We start from the raw sequence: 16699 nt of genomic DNA on the forward strand, positions 1-16699 counted from the left end.
GGAGGTTTGACTGACAGTTTGAGGATCCAATGGAGTTAGGAGGTTTAGTCTAAAGAGCTTTTTAATGCTTTTCTTTGGTTCAATTCATGGGTCACACAGGTGTTTCAATGTGTCTGATTGGCCTGCCAATCAGAACACCTGTGTTGGTCCTCAACATGGCCGCTGTAGGACTACAACATGGCCGCTGTAGGACTACAATATGGCCGCTGTAGGACTACAACATGGCCATTGTAGGACTACAACATGGCCGCTGTAGGACTACAACATGGCCGCTGTCGGACTACAACATGGCCGTTGTAGGACTACAACATGGCCGTTGTAGGACTACAACATGGCCGCTGTAGGACTACAACATGGCCGCTGTAGGACTACAACATGGCCGCTGTAGGACTACAACATGGCCGCTGTAGGACTACAAATGCAACCCATGAATAGAAGTGATTTATTAATGTATAAAACATGATGATTTGATTGACAGGATGCTGAAGTTCCGAGCCGCCAGTGAGCCCACCTTCCTGGTGAAGTTCCCGCTGGGAGGGGGAGGGGCTAAAGGTGACTCCGCCTCCCCTCAGGACGGTGCTGACAGCACCTTGTACCTGACCGTCGACAACAGTCACCATGGCAACGGTAACAACAACAACACCAGTGGCCGGGCCACGCCCTCCTCCTCGGCCCCCAGCGGCCCCGCCCCCCCCTGCTGTTCGGACGCCAAGAGCCCACGGAAGCGCGGCGGCGGCAGCGTGGCGTCGGAGCCGCACGCCATCCCCGTGAAGCGGGTGTTCATCTCCCAGCAGCCCCTCCCCCTGGCCGCCCTGGCCGACGCCCCCGCCAAGGCCAAGAGGTCTCCGCGGGGCGGGGGTGGTCCGGGGACCCCCGGCCGGCCGGACAGCGCCCCCTGCAGGGTGACGGTGAAACAACAACAACAACACCACGCCGCCCTCGGCCCCGCCACGCACATCCTGGCGCTGTCCGACTCGCCCGCCGTCGCCGTCGCCCCCGCCGGGGCCAAAGCCCCCGATGGCCCCACCCAGCCCCCCTCCCAGCCCCCCTCCCAGCCCCCAAGCACTGCCTCTAGCAGGACGCAACAGCAGAGTGGACCCGCTCTGAGTGGACTCCCTCTCAGCGGACCCCCGCTCAGCGGACCCCTTCTCAGCGGACCCCCTCGCGCCGCCTTACCAGCCAACTCAGGAGCACACGACGAGGCATCTGCCGTGACAGAACTAAAGGTACGGCAGCTGATTGATTGGTTGATTGATTGATTGATTGATTGATTGATTGAATATATTGGGACTCTGCATATGAATAGCTCAGGACAGTACAGTTGAATATATATATATTATGTGGTCTACTAAAAGGATTTAAAGAAAGCACAATGGCTTGTTTATAGGGGTGTAAGCATATAGTAACTGAATCGAAAAATAGATTTTAATTTGCAATGATCTACTATATTGTTTTCAAAAGCAAAATATCGTATCGTTTTGGCTTTGTATCGTATCGTATATTTAAAAGGCGGTAATCGGTATTGAAAAATGTTCCACCGGTTAGAGACACTCTTCCTGGTTGAAGACAGTTTTTACGAAACAGCGCCTCCAACGTTGCAGAGTTGAATAACACCCAATGAGGCTAATGCGCGGCAGTAGTGAGTTGGCACCTTGATGGCGACGACAAATAGTGAAAAACTAGAAGAAATGGAGCCTCCATCCGGTGGAATATTTTTCATTTCACCCTAGAAATGTATTTTAATCGAGTGGTGGGGGGCTCAGACCACGTCCACTAAGTAGAGTAAGCTTTCAACTGTCCACTGATACCTTTGGATTGGTGAGGGGCGAAACAGTTTTTGTTATTTTCGGACCAGACGACGCGTCTTTCCGGATTTGCCAAGGATATGGGAGGTAGACGAACATAGTGTTAGGGAAAACTCCACTAACGCTATGGACCAGAGCTAGGAGGTAGAGGAACATAGCGTTAGGGAGAACTCCACTAACACTATGGACCAGAGCTAGGAGGTAGAGGAACATAGCGTTAGGGAGAACTCCACTAACGCTATGGACCAGAGCTAGGAGGTAGAGGAACATAGCGTTAGGGAGAACTCCACTAACGCTATGGACCAGAGCTAGGAGGTAGAGGAACATAGCGTTAGGGAGAACTCCACTAACGCTATGGGCCAGAGCTAGGAGGTAGAGGAACATAGCGTTAGGGAGAACTCCACTAACACTATGGACCAGAGCTAGGAGGTAGAGGAACATAGCATTAGGATGAACTCCACTAACACTATGGACCAGAGCTAGGAGGTAGAGGAACATAGCGTTAGGATGAACTCCACTAACACTATGGACCAGAGCTAGGAGGTAGAGGAACGTAGCGTTAGGGAGAACTCCACTAACACTATGGACCAGAGCTAGGAGGTAGAGGAACATAGCGTTAGGGAGAACTCCACTAACACTATGGACCAGAGCTAGGAGGTAGAGGAACATAGCGTTAGGGAGAACTCCACTAACACTATGGACCAGAGCTAGGAGGTAGAGGAACATAGCATTAGGGAGAACTCCACTAACACTATGGACCAGAGCTAGGAGGTAGAGGAACATAGCGTTAGGGAGAACTCCACTAACACTATGGACCAGAGCTAAGTCTCCCCGAGCTCCACTCCAATGCATGTGGGCGGGGCCATGTAACACTGTGGGCGGGGCCATGTGACGCTGTGGAAACCTAGAACCTGCGGAAAGTGCATTTCTTCTTCTGCAGTTAAATGGGACTGGATGGGGAACAGATGTTTTGTTTCCGGGTTATTTAGTCTCTTAGCAACTATTAGCAACCGAGGCTCGATTGAACAGTAGACAAAGGCGATCTTAATACGCTGATTAAAAAAACGCTAAGACGAAGGTCTCCGTCTAAGGCAAGGCTTAGTTACCAAAATCATCAAGTCCAGGGATGACATGTATTTATGTATTCTGTTGTTGTTTCTAACTTGAAGAGCACAATCTGGGAGGAGAGCCAGGCCTTCAGCCAGCAGGAGAGCCAGGCCTTCAGCCAGCAGACCCCAGCAGAACAGAAACCGTCTGCGGACGCCTCCTCCTCCTCCTCCTCTGCCTCCATGCAGCTCAGCCTGGTTCACCAGGACATGGTGGACTTCTCTGGAAGCTCCCAGAACACCATGGAGACCTTCTCTGGAGCTTCTCAGCCCAGCATGGAGACCTTCTCTGGAGCTTCTCAGAACACCATGGACTACTTCCCCTTCAACGATGACGACATGACGCAGGACAGCATCGTGGAGGAGCTGGTGCAGATGGAGGAGCAGATGAAGCTCAAGGCATGGATTCAAACTTCTCACATTTCACTGATTGCTTTCATTAGAATGGAGTTAAACTATAGCAAAACAATACATGTTCAGATCATGTCTTATTGGATAACAGAGCGTTAGAACGGTGTTAAACTAAGAAGGCATGGATTCAAACTTCTCACATTTCACTGATTGCTTTCATTAGATTGGAGTTAAACTATAGCAAAACAATACATGTTCAGGTCAGAAAGTTCTGAATCCACAAGCCTATGGGCAAATTGAATCATATCACTCACTGCTCCCTATCACAAGTCACTCATTGATTTAATACATAATAATTATAGAAAAAAGTGATTTTGGGTTTCATATCCCTTTAAGATTAACTCAACTGAGTTTTAGAATGTGTCAAAGTCTAGAAATGGACGTTGACACTAAGGTGTAGTTACTGTGTGTGTCCACTAGAAGCAGCAGTGTTCATACTAAGGTGTAGTTACTGTGTGTGTCCACTAGAGACAGTGTTCATACTAAGGTGTAGTTACTGTGTGTCTCCACTAGAGACAGTGTTCATACTGAGGTGTAGTTACTGTGTGTCTCCACTAGAGACAGTGTTCATACTGAGGTGTAGTTACTCTGTGTCTCCACCTGGGGCAGTGTTCATACTAAGGTGTAGTTACTCTGTGTCTCCACTAGAGACAGTGTTCATACTAAGGTGTAGTTACTCTGTGTCTCCACCAGGGGCAGTGTTCATACTAAGGTGTAGTTACTGTGTGTCCACTAGAAGCAGCAGTGTTCATACTAAGGTGTAGTTACTCTGTGTCTCCACCAGGGGCAGTGTTCATACTAAGGTGTAGTTACTGTGTGTCTCCACTAGAGACAGTGTTCATACTAAGGTGTAGTTACTGTGTGTCCACTAGAAGCAGCAGTGTTCATACTAAGGTGTAGTTACTCTGTGTCTCCACCAGGGGCAGTGTTCATACTAAGGTGTAGTTACTGTGTGTCTCCACCAGGGGCAGTGTTCATACTAAGGTGTAGTTACTGTGTGTCCACTAGAGACAGTGTTCATACTAAGGTGTAGTTACTCTGTGTCTCCACTAGAGACAGTGTTCATACTAAGGTGTAGTTACTGTGTGTCTCCACCAGGGGCAGTGTTCATACTAAGGTGTAGTTACTGTGTGTCCACTAGAAGCAGCAGTGTTCATACTAAGGTGTAGTTACTCTGTGTCTCCACCAGGGGCAGTGTTCATACTAAGGTGTAGTTACTGTGTGTCTCCACCAGGGGCAGTGTTCATACTAAGGTGTAGTTACTGTGTGTCTCCACCAGGGGCAGTGTTCATACTAACGTGTAGTTACTGTGTGTGTCCACTAGAAGCAGCAGTGTTCATACTAAGGTGTAGTTACTGTGTGTCTCCATCAGGGGCAGTGTTCATACTAAGGTGTAGTTACTGTGTGTCTCCACCAGGGGCAGTGTTCATACTAAGGTGTAGTTACTGTGTGTGTCCACTAGAGACAGTGTTCATACTAAGGTGTAGTTACTGTGTGTCCACTAGAGACAGTGTTCATACTAAGGTGTAGTTACTCTGTGTCTCCACTAGAGACAGTGTTCATACTAAGGTGTAGTTACTGTGTGTCTCCATCAGGGGCAGTGTTCATACTAAGGTGTAGTTACTGTGTGTCTCCATCAGGGGCAGTGTTCATACTAAGGTGTAGTTACTGTGTGTCTCCACCAGGGGCAGTGTTCATACTAAGGTGTAGTTACTGTGTGTCTCCACCAGGGGCAGTGTTCATACTAAGGTGTAGTTACTGTGTGTCTCCACCAGGGGCAGTGTTCATACTAAGGTGTAGTTACTGTGTGTGTCCACTAGAAGCAGCAGTGTTCATACTAAGGTGTAGTTACTCTATCTCTCCACCAGGGGCTCCAGCCTCTGTTCAGCAGCTGTGTGGACTCCATGACGCTGCAGAGCCAGGTGGGCGTGGCCTCCAACGCCCACCAAGGGGGCGGGGCCTCCTTCTACCACTCGGCACACAGCAGCACCACCCCGGTGCAGACCCCCACCCCCACGCCCACCCCCACCCCCACGCCCACCTCGGGTCTGGGAGGCCTCCCCCGGGACCCCCCCCTCACCCCCGTGGACGCTGCCCTGGGACGCCTCACCCCCATCAGCACCCCTCTGTCCAACTGCAGGTTAGTAGCACCCATCAGCACCCATCAGCACCCATCAGCACCCCTCTGTCCAACTGCAGGTCAGTAGCACCCATCAGCACCCCTCTGTCCAACTGCAGGTCAGTAGCACCCATTAGCACCCCTCTGTCCAACTGCAGGTTAGTAGCACCCATCAGCACCCATTAGCACCCCTCTGTCCAACTGCAGGTTAGTAGCACCCATCAGCACCCCTCTGTCCAACTGCAGGTCAGTAGCACCCATCAGCACCCATCAGCACCCCTCTGTCCAACTGCAGGTCAGTTTGAAGGAATTCATTATGAAGTTGACCCGGTTTCCTAGAACCGGGTCTATAGAATAGAAGTGTGACCTCCAATGATGATTTGTACCAGATTTCCTGCTTGTATCACCATTTCAATAGTCTCGGGTAGCCAGACAACTATTCCTCAATCTCTGAATGCTATATAGAGTCTGGAACAACAGCTCCTGAACGGCGAGTATCCGAAGTAGTCACTGCTGCACTGAACTGTAGTCCCATTGGAAACATAACAGAAGCACACTAGCACAGACAGAGTCATTCTAATGAACTGTAGTCCCTTGGAAACATAACAGAAGCACACTAGCACAGACAGAGTCATTCTAATGAACTGTAGTCCCATTGGAAACATAACAAAAACACACTAGCACAGACCAGAGATTCCGTTAGCCGGTATTTACCGGCCATTGGCCGGTTAAATGTTTAATTGGCCGGTAATTATTATTATTAAGTCCACCGGCCACCGTGGCCGGCTGGGAAAATGCCTCTTAGGCTATTTTATCATTTAATCTTATTATTCACATAATTATTTGTCTAAAGTAGTAAAGCTACAACCATTAAAACCTATCATAATTTTAAATGTGTATCATGTTCTGTGAGTCTGTCTGACGACAGCGGAGCTCACCGCCACTGCTGCTGCTTCATGCTGCGCTGTAGTGGTGGGACGTTCGCGAACGAATCGAGTCTTTTGAACGGCTCTTTGAAATGAACGATAGCATTGTGAGCTTGTAGATCAGCTATTTTCAAATGGCAGATATGTACCTATATATGTCCGAAATAAATGTATATAGGGTTGAAGTTATTTGTAATCATAATCAAAATCTACAAAGTAACTACTAGAATGAGCCAGTCTTTTGAACGGCTCTTTGAAAGGAACGGATCCCAGAGATCCGGCTCACTTCAAAGAGCCATAAATCCCATCTCTCAACATTGGAAATATCAGAGCTTCAAGCTCACAACAAGGCGAAACGCGCCGCGCTGTGAGCTTTTATGTCTGCTATTTTAGACACGCATACGGCCTTACGGAGAAGCACACATCACGTTTCACAGCTGACAGTTCCAGCACCTTGTAACAATCAGCGTGGGTTTAGTGTTATAATCAGAACAGAACTGGGGTTCTTCCGAGGTAATCAAGCTGGACCCAGTAGACGATAATAAAAAAGGGACGCGAACTCTGTGGAATCATGGATATTATACAAGCACGCACATGACTTTCTGATGCATGGATGTGATGCCATCGTGGTCAAAGCAACAGAGGCAAGTCAACCTTCCTTGCACCATCATAACACAACATTAACAAAATAAAACAAATGTTGTGTGTAAAAGGTTTAATGAGACGTGAAGCCAAAATCATTTATTATTAACTTATTAATTTGTAGGCCACTGTGTGGCAGGGCGCGCAAACGGTTCGCTTGAGTTGCACGCCCACTTTAACCTATTCACTTCTTTTTTCTGCAAGCGATACCTCTACATAAGTAGATAGTTAGGATATTATTTTGTTGGAACATTTTGCAATTGCATCTGTGATAAAGAGGAAGGAAACCCAGCGCAAACATAATGGTGTAATTATCAGTTGGGTGCACGGTGCACCATGCACATACAGTATCTCATCTGCAAACACGTATGTGACGTTCAATATAATATGGCCGATAAATTAATTGATTGGCCGGTAAAATATAATCCTGCCGGCCAAGGTGGCCGGCCCCAAAAATGCCTAGCGGAAACCCTGGCACAGACAGAGTCATTCTAATGAACTGTAGTCCCATTGGAAACATAACAAAAACACACTAGCACAGACAGAGTCATTATAATGAACTGTAGTCCCATTGGAAACATAACAGAAACACACTAGCACAGACAGAGTCATTATAATGAACTGTAGTCCCATTGGAAACATAACAGAAACACACTAGCACAGACAGAGTCATTATAATGAACTGTAGTCCCATTGGAAACATAACAGAAACACACTAGCACAGACAGAGTCATTCTAATGAACTGTAGTCCCATTGGAAACATAACAGAAACACACTAGCACAGACAAAGTCATTCGAGCGGCATATTCTTGTTATGAGTGTATAGTGTATAGTTTAAGAAAACGTTTGAAAACATCATGGAGGTAACACCAAGAACACCAGAGAAAGACAAAATAACGCCCCCATAAATATTCAAAGGAGACATAATGCTTCCAGTAGGATATGTTATTGCTACTGCACCAAGGGAGCAGTGCATCACATCCGCTTTATCTTGCACTCATCGTTTCTATTTCCGTGCCCCAGACTGTATGACGGGAGCATTTCCCAAATCGCGGAGTCAACAGTCTGGCCATGCGAGACTAACATTTCAATAGCCTCAGGATCCAGCCTGGGCAAGCCCCCCTGTAACTGTGGTTCAATACATTGTAATTGTATATAAAATATATGTAGCCGTATATCTTATTTTACATCAGTATTGTTCATGTGAACTGGTTTGTTTAGGCTTATCCATTATAATTGTAAAATCGCTATGATTTATCACTGGTTTTCCACCGCGGATCACTTCCTCATTTACTCAAAGCGGACAGCAGCAGGAGTCATGTCCCTCCGCGTCCACTCCAGACGCCGGAGGAAATAGAATGTCCGCGTTAGGCCAGACTACCATTTGAATCGTACTCCCAAAATATTGCCGTTATCTAGGACACTCCCATTGCAACGCCCCCTTTTAGGCCATTAGTATGAACACACCCACACAACGTTTTAGCCTACCAGGACAAACTGTAGGCACAAGAGGGTGGGATAGGAAGATTTGATCACCCATAGGTGACGGTGACCATTTTGAAAAGGTGTGAATATTTGATGGCCCAATATCCAGAATGGTTCACAATATATCAATCAACCTCTCCACCAAATGTGGCGCAAAATTTAACGATTCCTCTAAAATGTAACTCCCAGTGGAGTTATTTAACTCTTTAACCCTCTTACAGCAGCAGTGTTCCTCCCAGCCCAGTGGAGTGTTTTAACTCTTGGTTCTCCTCCTTACAGCAGCAGTGTTTTAACTCTTTAACTGTCCTTACAGCAGCAGTGTTCCTCCAGCCCAGTTGAGTGATTTAACTCTTTTAATTCTCTTACAGCAGCAGTGTTCCTCCAGTCTGGTAGAGTGTTTTAACTCTTGGTTCTCCTCCTTACAGCAGCAGTGTTCCTCCAGTCTGGTAGAGTGTTTTAACTCTTGGTTCTCCTCCTTACAGCAGCAGTGTTCCTCCAGTCTGGTAGAGTGTTTTAACTCATGGTTCTCCTCCTTACAGCAGCAGTGTTTTAACTCTTTAACTGTCCTTACAGCAGCAGTGTTCCTCCAGTCTGGTAGAGTGTTTTAACTCTTGGTTCTCCTCCTTACAGCAGCAGTGTTCCTCCAGTCTGGTAGAGTGTTTTAACTCATGGTTCTCCTCCTTACAGCAGCAGTGTTTTAACTCTTTAACTGTCCTTACAGCAGCAGTGTTCCTCCAGTCTGGTAGAGTGGTTGAACCCTAACGCTCTCTTGGTTCTCCTCCTTACAGCAGCAGTGTTCCTCCCAGCCCAGTGGAGTGATTTAACTCTTTAACTCTCTTACAGCAGCAGGGTTCCTCCAGTCTGGTAGAGTGTTTTAACTCTTGGTTCTCCTCCTTACAGCAGCAGTGTTCCTCCCAGCCCAGTGGAGTGATTTAACTCTTTAACTCTCTTACAGCAGCAGGGTTCCTCCAGTCTGGTAGAGTGTTTTAACTCTTGGTTCCCCTCCTTACAGCAGCAGTGTTCCTCCCAGCCCAGTGGAGTGATTTAACTCTTTAACTCTCTTACAGCAGCAGGGTTCCTCCAGTCTGGTAGAGTGTTTTAACTCTTGGTTCCCCTCCTTACAGCAGCAGTGTTCCTCCCAGCCCAGTGGAGTGCAGGAACCCCTTCTCCTTCACACCCATCAGCAGCAGCATGACAGGCTTCCATGAGGCCAGCATTGTGTCCAGCAGCCCCGTCAAACCCATGCAGAGGCCCACGGCCACACACCCTGACAAGGTACGGTAAACCCACTAAACCCACCCTGACAAGGTAAGATAAACCCACTAAACCCACCCTAACAAGGTAAGATAAACCCACTAAACCCACCCTGACAAGGTACGGTAAACCCACTAAACCCACCCTGACAAGGTAAGATAAACACTACATTAAACTATAGGATAGCATGTGTCTAAACAACATGCTATCTAAATAACACTACATTAAACTATAGGATAGCATGTGTCTAAACAACATGCTATCTAAATAACATTACATTAAACTATAGGATAGCATGTGTCTAAACAACATGCTATCTAAATAACATTACATTAAACTATAGGATAGCATGTGTCTAAACAACAGGCTATCTAAATAACACTACATTAAACTATAGGATAGCATGTGTCTAAACAACATGCTATCTAAATAACACTACATTAAACTATGCTATCTACATAACATTACATTAAACTATAGGATAGCATGTGTCTAAACAACAGGCTATCTAGATAACAGTACATTAAACTATAGGATAGCATGTGTCTAAACAACATGCTATCTAAATAACACTACATTAAACTATAGGATAGCATGTGTCTAAACAACATGCTATCTAAATAACACTACATTAAACTATAGGATAGCATGTGTCTAAACAACATGCTATCTAAATAACATTGTGTACATTAAACTATAGGATAGCATGTGTCTAAACAACATGCTATCTAAATAACATTACATTAAACTATAGGATAGCATGTGTCTAAACATCATGCTATCTAAATAACAGTACATTAAACTATAGGATAGCATGTGTCTAAACAACAGTCTATCTAAATAGCACTACCTTAAACTATAGGATAGCATGTTTCTAAACAACAGGCTATCTAAATAACACTACATTAAACTATAGGATAGCATGTGTCTAAACAACATGCTATCTAAATAACACTACATTAAACTATAGGATAGCATGTGTCTAAACAACATGCTATCTAAATAACATTACATTAAACTATAGGATAGCATGTGTCTAAACAACAGGCTATCTAAATAACATTACATTAAACTATAGGATAGCATGTGTCTAAACAACAAGCTATCTAAATAACACTACATTAAACTATAGGATAGCATGTGTCTAAACAACATGCTATCTAAATAACATTGTGTACATTAAACTATAGGATAGCATGTGTCTAAACAACATGCTATCTAAATAACATTACATTAAACTATAGGATAGCATGTGTCTAAACAACATGCTATCTAAATAACACTACATTAAACTATAGGATAGCATGTGTCTAAACAACATGCTATCTAAATAACACTACATTAAACTATAGGATAGCATGCGTCTAAACAACAGGCTATCTACATAACATTACATTAAACTATAGGATAGCAGCGTCTAAACAACAGGCTATCTACATAACATTACATTAAACTATAGGATAGCATGTGTCTAAACAACAGACTGTCTAAATAACACTACATTAAACTATAGGATAGCATGTGTCTAAACAACATGCTATCTAAATAACACTACATTAAACTATAGGATAGCATGTGTCTAAACAACATGCTATCTAAATAACATTACATTAAACTATAGGATAGCATGTGTCTAAACAACAGGCTATCTAAATAACATTACATTAAACTATAGGATAGCATGTGTCTAAACAACAAGCTATCTAAATAACACTACATTAAACTATAGGATAGCATGTGTCTAAACAACATGCTATCTAAATAACATTGTGTACATTAAACTATAGGATAGCATGTGTCTAAACAACATGCTATCTAAATAACATTACATTAAACTATAGGATAGCATGTGTCTAAACAACATGCTATCTAAATAACACTACATTAAACTATAGGATAGCATGTGTCTAAACAACATGCTATCTAAATAACACTACATTAAACTATAGGATAGCATGCGTCTAAACAACAGGCTATCTACATAACATTACATTAAACTATAGGATAGCAGCGTCTAAACAACAGGCTATCTACATAACATTACATTAAACTATAGGATAGCATGTGTCTAAACAACAGACTGTCTAAATAACACTACATTAAACTATAGGATAGCATGTGTCTAAACAACATGCTATCTAAATAACACTACATTAAACTATAGGATAGCATGTGTCTAAACAACATGCTATCTAAATAACATTACATTAAACTATAGGATAGCATGTGTCTAAACAACAGGCTATCTAAATAACATTACATTAAACTATAGGATAGCATGTGTCTAAACAACAAGCTATCTAAATAACACTACATTAAACTATAGGATAGCATGTGTCTAAACAACATGCTATCTAAATAACACTACATTAAACTATAGGATAGCATGTGTCTAAACAACAGGCTATCTAAATAACACTACATTAAACTATAGGATAGCATGTGTCTAAACAACAGGCTATCTAAATAACATTACATTAAACTATAGGATAGCATGTGTCTAAACAACAGGCTATCTAAATAACATTACATTAAACTATAGGATAGCATGTGTCTAAACAACAGGCTATCTAAATAACATTACATTAAACTATAGGATAGCATGTGTCTAAACAACAGCCTATCTAAATAACATTACATTAAACTATAGGATAGCATGTGTCTAAACAACAAGCTATCTAAATAACACTACATTAAACTATAGGATAGCATGTGTCTAAACAACATGCTATCTAAATAACACTACATTAAACTATAGGATAGCATGTGTCTAAACAACAGGCTATCTAAATAACACTACATTAAACTATAGGATAGCATGTGTCTAAACAACAGGCTATCTAAATAACATTACATTAAACTATAGGATAGCATGTGTCTAAACAACAGGCTATCTAAATAACATTACATTAAACTATAGGATAGCATGTGTCTAAACAACAGGCTATCTAAATAACATTACATTAAACTATAGGATAGCATGTGTCTAAACAACAGCCTATCTAAATAACATTACATTAAACTATAGGATAGCAGGTCAACAGTGAACCTAGCATAATGGCTAAACAACATGCTATCTAAATAACACTGTTAACATTTAAACATTGTGTACATTGTTTACATGCTATCTAAATAACATTGTGTACATTGTTTACATGCTATGTAAATGACATTGTGTACATTGTGTTGAAGCTGTGTAAATAACAACAGCTCTGATTGGTTCAGGCCAAGCTGGAGTGGATCACCAACCGCTACAACAGCAGTGGGGGGGGCGGAGGAGGGGGGGGCCTGGGCCTCCTGCCGTCCTACCAGGACCTGCTGGACGACCAGTTCCGCAAGCCGCACGCCTTCGCCATCCCCGGACAGGCCTTCCAGGTGAGCCTTATGCACCTTATGTTTACTGTCCCATCCCCGGACAGGCCTTCCAGGTGAGCCTTATGCACCTTATGTTTACTGTACCTTATGTTTACTGTCCCATCCCCGGACAGGCCTTCCAGGTGAGCCTTATGCACCTTATGTTTACTCTACCTTATGTTTACTGCCATTGCCGGACAGGCCTTCCAGGCGAGCCTTATGCACCTTATGTTTACTCTACCTTATGTTTACTGCAACCTTACTGCACCTTACCGTATGTATGTATGTATGTTGCACCTTATTAACTCTCCTACTGCCAGATTATTTATTTATTTATTGGGTCTGGCGCCATCAAAAAGCGGCTTACCTTTGCGACGTTATAGTAGATAGACAGACAGACATTTATTTATTTATTTTTATTTTTTTTGGTTGTGCAATAGTGCACTTTGGTCTGCCAGGCAGCAGAGGGCGGCGTCATGCGAGAATGAATGTGAATTTGCCTGTTATGTGTTGAAGAAGAAGAAGACCAGTCACTGGCCACAGAGCCTCAGAGCCAGAGAAAATCAACAAGGAAGTGAATTGTTCTCCGTTGATGTTAACGCATAATGGATTTTTTACACCATCACCGCGGAAAATGTGTTTACAGTAGACGGCCGCGCGACGCCTCATCAGCTTACAGTCATCAGACGAACGAACCGAACGAGCGCCGTATTGGCATCGAGGTTCTGTAAAAAATGGGGCGAACGTGAACGTTCGAAGCGGCGGGAGAGTTAATGTATACTAAAACCTATACTACATTAACGACTGCAGATTTTTGCAATTTGACTCCCTCTCTGTAAGTAAAAGTCGAAGTTGGCGTCAACGTGTTGTTTGAATCGTTCAACCCCAATAATCAGTGAGAAAGGATTCCTCAAAGATGAGTTTTCTTCCTTTGTTTAACAAAGCCAGCCTTTTATAATATTCATTGGCTCATGGACGCTTCATCATTTAACGCACAAACCTCTCCTTCGTGGGGACATTAGATAAAGGTGTAGAATGGTTCATGGGGACATTAGATAAAGGTGTAGAATGGTTCATGGGGACATTAGATAAAGGTGTAGAATGGTTCATGCAAATTCGATAGAAACAGGTTTAAGTCTTTAACAAACTGATCAACATGGCGGAACGTCTAAAGGCGGAGCTTACTGAACAAAGAGACAGATGTGGTTCCTCTTGAGTCAAGGCTCATGTGTAAGAAAGTTGCATGGCTTCAGGCCAAACGAGGCATGACTTATGCCTGTTTAAAGTTCAAACACTTGCTATAGCGCCCCCCTTTGGCCAATTGCATGAAGATTGGTTTCAGTGATATTTGGACTAACCCTCTACATTATTGCAAGTTTCATGAGAATGTGACTTTGGCTGTATGTGTTAGGGGCAGAATAATACATTTCATAACCCATGATATAATTCAAAATGGTGGGAGATCTAAAGGTCAGATATCAAAAGTCAAAGCGACAAAGTTCAGCATGAGAAGACACATTTTTGTATAACATTTTCATGTCATTTTCAAGTCAAACAGGGCATGAGTTTTACCTGTTAAAAGTTGCATTTTCAATGGATTGCTACAGCACCACCCTTTGGCCAATGGTCGTGGGCTTGTTGTCACTGAGCCTTGACATGACCCTCTACCACATTGCCCAGTTTGGTAAAAAGCGACAACACCGTAGAGATGATACAACGCATTGTTCGTAAAATGGTGGAAGAATAAGTACAAATACAAGAGTGGCTCAAGCCTGACATTTGTATAATAACTAGAAATACTGTTCCTACGAAACAGTGTGGGCTCGCATGGAATACCATGTATGGGCATAAAGATCTACCCTTTGGCTGCACCTCATTGGCTAAGGGCCCTGCCTTTGTACTGTCGGTATTTCTTTTTCAGAGATTAAACTCCGATTTGGTATAACATACTGGTCTGGCCTTTCAGCGAGCCCACAATAAGTAAGGTAAATGTGTGATGTGATTCTCAGGCTCAGTCCAGACAGGACGGTCACTTCGGCCACCTGACGCCCGTCTCTCCGGTGCAGCAACAACAGCAGCAACAACAGCAACAACAACAACAGCAACAGCAGCAACAACAGCAGCTACAACAGCAACAGACCGGCTCAGCCACGCCCACTAAACAGGAAAGCTTTGCGGTGCCGGCGCCGCTGGACAACAAGGCCACGCCGTCCTCTAACACCTTCAGGTGCCGCTCCGTCAGCCCCGCCATCAGGCAGAGGAATGGCAGCGGGAACACGGGCGGTGCTCCTCTGACCCCCACCACCCCCACCACCTCCACCTTCTCCTTCTCCTCCACCACCAGGGCCGTCGTCTCGCCCTTCAACTCGCCCATCACCTCCGAGGTTAGCTTCCTTCAACTCTCCATCACCTCCGAGGTTAGCTTCCCCTTCAACTCTCCATCACCTCCAAGGTTAGCTTCCTTCAACTCTCCATCACCTCCGAGGTTAGCTTCCTTCAACTCTCCATCACCTCCGAGGTTAGCTTCCCCTTCAACTCTCCATCACCTCCAAGGTTAGCTTCCTTCAACTCTCCATCACCTCTGAGGTTAGCTTCCCCTTCAATTCTCCATCACCTCTGAGGTTAGCTTCCTTCAACTCTCCATCACCTCCGAGGTTAGCTTCCTTCAACTCTCCATCACCTCCGAGGTTAGCTTCCCCTTCAACTCTCCATCACCTCCAAGGTTAGCTTCCTTCAACTCTCCATCACCTCTGAGGTTAGCTTCCCCTTCAACTCTCCATCACCTCCGAGGTTAGCTTCCTTCAACTCTCCATCACCTCTGAAGTTAGCTTCCCCTTCAACTCTCCATCACCTCTGAGGTTAGCTTCCTTCAACTCTCCATCACCTCCGAGGTTAGCTTCCCCTTCAACTCTCCATCACCTCTGAGGTTAGCTTCCCCTTCAACTCTCCATCACCTCTGAGGTTAGCTTCCTTCAACTCTCCATCACCTCCAAGGTTAGCTTCCCCTTCAACTCTCCATCACCTCTGAGGTTAGCTTCCTTCAACTCTCCATCACCGTCACCTCCGAGCTTAGCTTCCCCAATCACGTGCCCCAACCCAGATTTGGCACAAGCAAAGGGGTAAATTGGTTGTCCTGCTCTGCTGCTAAAATGTGGAAGGCCTTTAAAAGGAATGTAAATCCCTACCCTCCTTTAAACCCCCTTTGAAAAGCATTTAGCAGAAGCTCTTAATCCAGTGATTTACAATAAGCAAGGTAAACATCAGTACATCAGCATTAATACATCAACTAGATAGAAATAGTAATCTAATCTTTTCTTTTTGTGCTATGGGCTTAGGTGAAGTCTGAAGAGGTGAGTCGCTAGGGAGGAAGCTAGGGAGTGAGTCTGTCTGACGGGGAGTTTATTGCACAGTTTGGGGGCCATGAGGGCGAAGAGTCTAGGACAAGTGGATTGTTGTCCTGGGATTTTTAGCGAGGGTTCTGTCATTATCCCTATGTTAGCTGATCTGAGTGAACGGGTGGGGTTGTAGGGGTTGATCGGGTTTTGGAGGTATGGAGGTGCCATACATTTGGCTGCTTTGAAGGTCAGCATCAGTGT

General features: G+C 44.4%; 1 protein-coding gene across 1 annotated transcript in view; it reads left to right on the forward strand.

Moving 5' to 3' along the window:
- The window catches only part of LOC308293620 (DNA-binding protein RFX7-like), a gene marked incomplete at its 3' end in the record, with an annotated part of 61718 nt that overhangs the window by 24395 nt on the left and 20624 nt on the right, over positions 1–16699 (forward strand). Inside the window, exons 8-13 of the mRNA XM_080736215.1 lie at positions 479–1226; positions 2975–3310; positions 5200–5462; positions 9620–9770; positions 12975–13124; positions 15113–15487. Coding sequence (XP_080592341.1) covers positions 479–1226; positions 2975–3310; positions 5200–5462; positions 9620–9770; positions 12975–13124; positions 15113–15487 — 2023 coding nt within the window. The remainder of the gene's footprint in view (positions 1–478; positions 1227–2974; positions 3311–5199; positions 5463–9619; positions 9771–12974; positions 13125–15112; positions 15488–16699) is intronic.

The sequence above is a fragment of the Nannobrachium achirus genome (genome assembly GCF_963921795.1).
Source record: "Nannobrachium achirus genome assembly, chromosome: 11".
In the NCBI taxonomy this organism is placed as follows: Eukaryota; Metazoa; Chordata; class Actinopteri; order Myctophiformes; family Myctophidae; genus Nannobrachium; species Nannobrachium achirus.